At 41.3% G+C, this 8,644-nt stretch overlaps 1 protein-coding gene across 14 annotated transcripts in view; it reads left to right on the forward strand.

Annotated features, from left to right (window-relative positions):
- The first annotated feature begins 251 nt into the window (after positions 1-251).
- Positions 252-8,644, forward strand: part of ptprk (protein tyrosine phosphatase receptor type K) — a 229,609-nt gene continuing 221,216 nt past the window's right edge. For 11 of the 14 annotated variants that reach the window (XM_056233705.1, XM_056234489.1, XM_056238174.1 and 8 more), the window contains exons 1-2: positions 252-459; positions 1,899-1,922. In XM_056233705.1, the coding sequence (XP_056089680.1) occupies positions 387-459; positions 1,899-1,922 (97 nt within the window). In that variant the 5' untranslated portion in view covers positions 252-386. The remainder of the gene's footprint in view (positions 460-1,898; positions 1,923-8,644) is intronic. The other 3 variants (XM_056241872.1, XM_056242509.1, XM_056235957.1) reach the window with 2 other exon arrangements.

Raw genomic sequence — 8,644 nt, forward strand, 5'->3', positions numbered from 1 at the left:
GGTCACAGAGTGATTTCTCACACCTTTCCCAGTCAGGTATTAAACACAAAGCTCTTCCAGCAAGCAGCACCTGAAGTGTTTGTCGGCGAGAAGAGGAGGGAGAATGAGGTGAGCGCGCACTGTGTTGATGATGATGATGATGATGTCAGTGTCCGTCAGTAGGGGGCGCGCGCTTCTCCACTCGTAAAGGGCCACCGCGCTGGTGACGTCACGCACTCTCTCTCGCCACTCGCAGCGCAACAGAGTATCGGAGCGAGCGCGAGACACGGAGAGAGAGAGAGAGAGAGAGAAAGAGAGAAAGAGAGAGAGCATGGGGCGCGCGGATCGGCTGGAATAAGAAACAATTCCCAACACTTTTAAAAACTTTCTCAACTCGGCCGACAGATATGGATACCATCATTTTCAGCATGGTAGTCCTGCACACTGCGTTTGGAGGCGCTGGAGCCCAGTACACACCCGGTAAGTGCCTACACATTCACCTTTAACGATCCCGGAGCGGAACGACCAAAAGTTTATGCGGTTGTTGCTTTGAATGCGTGCGCACCTTTATGTGTGGCTCGAGCACACGTTTAGTTCGTTTATGTGTCCAGGTGGCTCTTTGGACGGGACATGTGTGTGTGTAGTGATGATTTGTGCTGGTTTTGTGCTAGAGAACAGGGAGAACACAGGTATTTCAGTTGCGGAGTGAAAGTGCTTCACCGAGCCCCACTAACCCTGCTCAACTGCCCGCCTGGAATTTCTGTCGTCACTGAGATTCTAATGAGAATTCTCTTTCTTTACAACACAACAGGAACTAGAATCGTTCTAATAGAATCGTTCTAATCACCCGACAAATGCTTCGGAGTTGTACGGATTAAAAACTCCCGAGTCGTCTCGTAGGAAAACATTATTTTAAGTCCTGCGCGGTTAAAAGTAGCTACATAATATGCAACATCTTAGAAAATCAAAAAATCCTCTAAGATTTGGCGTTCATTAGTATCCTTCAGGGTTGGCTTCAAGTGATAAATTCTCATACGAGGATTTTTCAGAAGTAGGGAAAAACCTGATCAACTGTGTTGGATCAAACCTCGGATTTACTGATTTAATTTTAAAGATGAACAGGAGTTTGTTTTCTTTACAGTATCAGTTTGCTTTTAAAATATATTTCATCGGGTTTAGCTGGAGCACAAATGTGACCTCAAAGCATCACAGCGTATCAGGGCAAAGGCACATTTGGAATAATTTTGGCAGATGTTTAGTTGAAATTGTTTCTTTCACAGATATGAGGATAAAATAGAGCTGTTACAAACACTTTCAACTGAGAGAAATGAATGAGGTTTGATAGTGTTTTTTTTTACGTGCCCAAATGTGTCATTATAAATCGTTCCGAATGGACTCACATTATCAAATATTAAATGATCACTTTTTATAATTCTTGCAGCATTATTATTACTGTTATTATTAGTATTGTTGGTCACTTTGTAAATAATCACATATCATTTATTGTAAAATATCCTAGGGGGTCGGATGGAGACAAATATCTTTTTTTTTTTTTTAAATGGACTGAAATCATAAAAGTTTTGCCTGTACTCACACAGATGATTTACACACATCTAACGCTTTCTAATCTTGCGATTGCTCACATCTGTAACCCGTATCACAGCTCCGTCTGCAGGGGGGATACAGCTGTCTATGTAATTGCTGATTAATTAATCAGTGAGTCTAACCCTCGGATTAATTCTATTAGAATAATCAAAAACAACGGATGACAAATGGCAAATTACGTGAGGCTGGGATTGATTAGTGACTGGTGTAATTATGCCAGCGTGTTATGGAAATGAAGAGGGGGATCAGCGCTCGCTTTGAACGAGCCAGCTAATCCCTGATATATCGCTCTCTTTCTCTTTCCCTGGACGCAGCTCAAATGGGACATGCGGAGAAAGGTGAGTCGTTAATCCATGCCACCATCACCATCATCATCATCATCAGAAACATCTGTCCTGGGCATCTGTGTGTGAGCGATTGACCCAATGACCTCGTCCCGCCAGCCAAGCGAGCGCGGGTTTGCGCGACCGTGAGCCGCAGTCGTCCACTTGCTCAGACTAACACATCGCCGCACATTTCAGCTTTGTTTACCCCTCACATGCACACTTAACAGGGAGCCAATGACTTCCCAGAATCCCCTCGCAATCAGCTTTCAGAGTAAAAGTGCTGGACTTGTGTTTGTAATGAGCCACGTCTTGATTCTTACTCAGAGTAAATTTCATTGCGGGCTGTCATAGAAACATGATTATAGAGAAGGACAAAGAGAAAGCTTTCTTTTGCATTTCTTCAGAGCACTCGGAGCCGTCGGCGTGCTGACTTTGAAACGGTTTTAGAGGAAAGCCTTGCAAACGGCTCTCAGACACAATGGCAAATTCTGCACATTTCTTACACGTTTGCTGCAGACTCCGATTACAGACGCACATGTGTGTGTGTGTGTGTGTGTGCTTATGCTTTTACAGCCGAGAGAAAGCAAGGTCTTCAATGTGACTTTAACAAGGCATTTGTGCGTGGAGTCTTGAAAGGCTAACCCGTGATTTGAATATAATGCTTTGCCTTTCGGGTCGTTACCTTGGCCCATGTGTCATCATCGGGGTGGACGTAATGATCGAGATGGGATGTAAAGTGATGTTTACTGAGTCTGAGGAGGAATGGAAGAATATGAGCGTGTGTTTTGTCTTCCACACCGAAGGTTTTGGCCCTGGAGAGCTGAGATTCGGTGTATCCAGCGGCGGAGAACAGCACTCGACTGGCTGTCAACAATATTTGGGGCTTTCTTTTTTTGGACATTCTTTGTAAGGTCAAAAAGAAAGGAAACTCGCAGAGACATCTCTTCTCTTCTCTGATGACGAGGGCGGGGCTATAGCCTGTCAATCACACCAGATCCACCAATAGCAAACCACAACCATCCAATCAATCCCCCACAGACACAGTCAAGCCCCGCCCACATTTGTTCTTGTTCCTGAAGCGTTTCACTCGGATATACAGGACACAATAAAGAAGAGAAGAGCAGCACAACTTACAATTCATGTTAACTGTAAAATGTGTGGAACAATGCGCACCAATGAATCATATTTCCAGTAAGAGTAAAATTGTGTCAATTTGCATGATCTCACATTGACTTTAAAGGCATCAAAAATGGGCAATTATATTGTTGGTTTATATTATTGTGCCACCCTCACCATCTTGGTTAAATCTGCAGAAAATTTTGGGTTACACTTTATTTTACAGTGTCATTGTTACACACGTTACATGTAGTAACTGTAGGAATAACTATAAATAATGCCTAATTACATACCCTCGACCAAACACTCATCTTAACCCTAACCCGTACGTACTCAGTACTTGAATGTATAATTACACTGTAACACAGACACCTTAAAAAAGACTGTAACCCTTTATTTGAAGGTGTCTTTGTAACAGTGTAATTATGAGTAATATTAACATGTACTTGCGATAGGGTTTGGTTTAGGGTTAGTTGCATCTAATTATCCATAATTTATAGTTATTCCTACATGTGTAACACGTGTAACAATGACACTGTGAAATAAAGTGTTACCAAATGTTGTTCCGGAGAAAGTTGTTCCATTGTGGCAGTGTTTTTTGCGGTGATGAAGCAGAAGACGCTCTGCAGGATCAGGGTCACAGAGGGCCTCGTGTCTGTGTGAAATCACAGCTTCGGCCGCGAGTTGCTTATCACAGCAGCTGCAAGAGAGAGAGAGAGAGAGAGAGACGTGCTTATTTTGCACACTCGCTACAAAATCTATTTACAGCAGACAGATATTGTCTTCGGACAGCGCTTTTTCTCCTCGCTGAAGTTTCTCAGATTATGCGCACAGAATCAATACCTGACAAGTGCGTCGAGCCTTTAGTGTTTCATCTGATGCGGCTGTATGGATTTTTAATCCAGTCTTCTCAGCTGATGCTGAGGTTTGTCAGCGCGCTCATGGAGTCGATGCTCAGTGAATCTGAATGGATGAAGTTATTCTCATTAGAAACAGAGCGGAGCTGAGGACGTTTCTGCACCTCCACTGTCCTTAAGGTCACATGACTCGCTCCCTCACGCACTGGAGTGCAATATTCACATTTAACCTCTTCAGGTGATGATCATTGGCCAATTTGAACGATGTATCATTGCTTGAAAATAGAATACACTCAAAAAAATGACTCTTTAAACTTACTCAATTTAATTATGGACAGTGGTTCCACACAAGCAAATTATCTTTTATTAACATTAATGGAATTTGTTGAATCTATGTAAGCTCCTTGTGTTGTGACAACACAACTGAATCAGAAAGAATCTATGTGAAATAGTAATGTCCAAACAAATCAATGGAATTGCTTCCCTGTAACTGATACAGACTTAACTGAACCGATATAGACTTCCATCGAACCTTCGTACAAGGTTAAAAACTAGTTCAAATGTGGCCATTGCGGATATATTTTTAACATCATTTATGGTCTCATTTAGACAGAATTACTTTGACTATTACTTTGAAGAGTCATTTTTTTTGAGTGACAGGTTGAGTTAATTAAATGCAATACAATAGTGTTTTGGCGGTAAAAGAAATATATGTGTGTTACTTTAAAAATACATACTTGGGTAAAAATAACAGAGCCACTAAACCATTTTTTTGAGTGCAGATTGGACTTGACGCAACATCAAAAGCACATTGTGACATTCGTTGAATATTCATTATATTATACACTCTAGATATTACATGCAAATTAATAAACAGTCACATTTCTATTCTGTGATTCTGTAACACTTTTCAGTTACACTTTATTTCAGTGTGTCCTTGTAATTTTATATTTAGCTACTGAAGTAATATTAAATGTACTTAAGTGTTAGTTGCATGTGATCATATCGTCCACGATAGTATCGTGATTGTTGTTTTAACGATGTGCGATCTGACATTGTCGAGTATTTTGAGTATTATTATTATTTTTGTATTGATTGAATGTTTGAATTTGACACAAAAGATGATGGATGCATATAGTTAATTAGGTTAAAAAATGCCTTTATAAAGGTTACAATGCCCGTAAGAGGTAAAAATCAATTTAAACACATGATTTCTGTCACTGCTGCGAACTGAGCATCACACAGAATATGAAGAAAATCAAAAACGGTCCACGGGAGTGCAATAAACACACTCAGCAAAACATCGTCTAATTATTGTTATCGAGAAAATATTGAGAAATAATTTTTAGTGCTGGGCAACGATTAATCATATCCAAAATTAAAGTTTGTGTTTACATAATATATGTGTGTGTGTGTACTGTGTATACTTATTTTGTGTATATATACACACACACACACATATACAGTAGTGAATTTTAAACAATACCCGTTCTTGTCTTAGGACATGAACTTTTTTGATCCACTTCAAATGTTGTCCACTGTATTTAAAGGGGTCATATAATGCCATTTTTGTACAAGTTAATATGAATGTTTAGGGTCTAAATGAAAACTTTGTAATATACTTTAATTAAAAATTCTCATTAGTATTGTAAGAAAACAGTTATTTTACCTGGTCAAAAACAGCTCTGTTTTCAGCACGCCGTTTCAGTGCATATGCCTTTAAATGATCATGAGCTTTTTAATATTTTATATATATTAAAAAAACTTAAATATATACATGCATGTGTGTGTATTTACTAAATAATTATACACCGTACACACACATACACAAACTTTTATTTCGGATACGATTAATCGTTGCCCGGCACTAATAATTGTTTGCCAATCTCGCACACCTCTAATCATGCATTACTATAGTAGCCACATGTAACGTGTGTAACTGGACGCTGTACCTGGAAGTGCTTCATGACGTGTGTGTCGAAGCTCAGATCACGCGACTCAGAGGAGGACGAGCGCGGCTGTTTTGAAGGCGGCGTGTGATTTGGTGAGGCTGGAGGTCAGTGAACATCTGCTGACAGGAGCGCAGGGCTTTTCCACTGGGCCTGCGGAGGACCAGCACTCTGTGGATTAGGGCAGTAATGGCCAGCGGGGGCTGTAAGCTCCTTTACAGAGGCTCGAATCACAGCCAAAGAAGGGAAAGTCGGATTGAGGATTTGGTCATTAGATTGTTGTTGTTGTTTTATTTCGTCTCTGCTCTGCCCCCGGGCTTCAAAGAGCGGCGTGTTGTGATTTGTGACTGTCCTGATATCCATAAAGATTATGATGATGGTGCTGGTGATTATCAAATTAAGCCCACAGCGCCGATCGCAAGCTCTCTTTAAAGCAAAACATCCTCGCCCGGAGGAGAGTCGCGTGGCTCTTTCAGATCGGCTTCATTCATCATTCGGCCCAGGTGTTTCTCGGAAAAATCCCTAGCAGACGCAAATCCCAATCATTGATTTTCAAACCGAGTTTGCTGACAAGTGCTGGAGATCTGAGACTTTCAATCGCAGATTCGGGTATGAAGTCTGAGCACAGTGTTTGTGACGTGGTTGAGATCTCAAACTGTAGACACAGAGGAGGTTTTCTAAAGACAACGCGAGACAACACTTTGAGAAGTGGGAACATTTCCATTTAATCTCATCGCTTTACAGTGGAAACTAGATTAGAAAGAGATCTCATTTGGGATTTTCTCTTCATGTGTGTACATCTGAGCACAGTATGAGACGTTGTTGAGATTCGAGGCTTTAAAGTCGACATGAGAGTGTTTTGTTCAGGAGAAGCACTGAATCTCATTTGCGCTTTGTGTTTCCTCGGGCGACTCTCACAGCGTTTCCTCCTGTGAACGCTCTCGGCTCAACCTTGTGTTTAACGGCGCTGTTAAAATCACTCCTCAGCCTTAATTTTGCACAAAATGGTTGTCGTGTCCTCTGACTCCCCGGCGTCAGGACGGCAGAGCGGTGTGCTAATCGTGACGGGCAGCTCACACGCGGAGACAGGAGCGCGGATGACAGATCTGAGATGAGGGCGAGCGAGTGCGAATGAGACTGGAAATGAGAAGGAGAGAGAGAGAGACCGTATGCCTCGCCGTGATTCATCTGTCTGGAGTCAGGCTGTCTTATATCTGTGTCAACACCATGACGTTTTGGAGATATCAAGTTTGAACACGTCCAGGTGTGTGTGTGTGTGTGTGATTTACCTGTCTCCGCTCCTTTGAGACACACACACATGTGAAATCCTCTCAGACTCGTGTCTGCGCATCACCGCTCAAACTGGCCTACTTCTGATGTCTGACTCGCACTTGTAAACGCTAATATTACATCTGTAATGACACTATATTGAAAAACATCAGAGGCAAGTTCTTCCTCATCTATTGCAGTGCTCTTTCATCACTGTAACCTTGCTGGAATAATAATAATAGTAGTATTATTCATTAACAAAAACCCATTAGAGCATTCGAGTCATTTATCTAGACGTGTTTGTTTTTTCATTTTTGCTCTATGCTGGCATTGATGTTGTATTCTGTTTATTATAATTGAAAACTAAAGATTAAAATAACAAATAATACAAATGTCGATGGAGTGGACACTTTATTGAAATATTTTAATAAGCAGTGCAAATATTAATTTTACATTATGACAAAATACATTTTCAGAATTACATTCAGTTTGACATATACATGCTCAAAAACATGCCAAAATGAGTTTTCATATAGAAATGAACAACATGAACTGAGTTCAGCTCAGTGTAAGTACGAGTTGCATTTTTTAAAAATCAATTAATAGATAGAGGCAAAAGGAGTGTCATGTCATAGAGCATTAGTATAGCTGTAATAATACACACATGTGATAATGTTAGGTTAGCCTTTCTGAGGGCACGAAGCCCTCTTTGTAAGGTTTGAGTGGGGATCTTTGTCTGGTTTAGTTGCTGTAAGCTGAAGGGCCCAGCCCTGTCCTTCAGGCAAACAAACAGAAAAGCATTGCATCTGTTCCTAAGTGTTTTCAGCCTACTTTACTGCATAAGGTCAAATGTTTTGGGGAACAGCTGTGCTAGCCTGAGGGAGAGAGCGCGGGAAGTGTCGGCACAGGTGGGCCTCAGGGGGCGGGGCTCGGCGCTGTCAATCAAGTGTGTGTGTGTGTGTGTGTGGGGCTATATACAGGATATTTACATATGGGTGGAAACCTTGTATGTCCAAAACCACAAAAAAAAAGTATTTTTAAAATGATTAACACTGTGTTGTCAAAGTTGATATTGTGGCTTTAGTCAGACACTTATTAACATGTTACAAAAATCAAGCTGAGTTTTTTTGAGCAGTGACCGTCGTACGTGTGTGTGTTTTGTCCTTCATCATTCAGAACGGCTTCATCTGACCCAGTATACGCTTTCATCAGCTTACAGGTTATGAAGTTTACTGTGTTTATGTGGCCGTTCAGTTTCTCTGTTCTCATGTTATTAAAGATGAAGTGCTTCACACAGGCTGTTTAAGACACTAACGACAAATGCCAGACTAAGACCTCAAATACATAAAACATTAGCCTTTATGCAGTGTTTGTAGAGCAAAGAAACACTGGACTTTTTGGGGAACTCTTTCACTGCCGGTGTTAATTGCTGCTAATACGCGGCGTGGGAGAGCCCTTGATCTCAGTGTGTTTGTCCATCACGTCTCTGCCCCGGGACTCTGGAGACGGCGTGTCTGAACCCCTCCTCACACCTTCACTCTGG

Source organism: Rhinichthys klamathensis, unplaced genomic scaffold, assembly GCF_029890125.1.
Source record: "Rhinichthys klamathensis goyatoka isolate OS25496 unplaced genomic scaffold, OSU_Roscu_1.1 h1tg000001l_1, whole genome shotgun sequence".
Classification (NCBI taxonomy): Eukaryota; Metazoa; Chordata; class Actinopteri; order Cypriniformes; family Leuciscidae; genus Rhinichthys; species Rhinichthys klamathensis.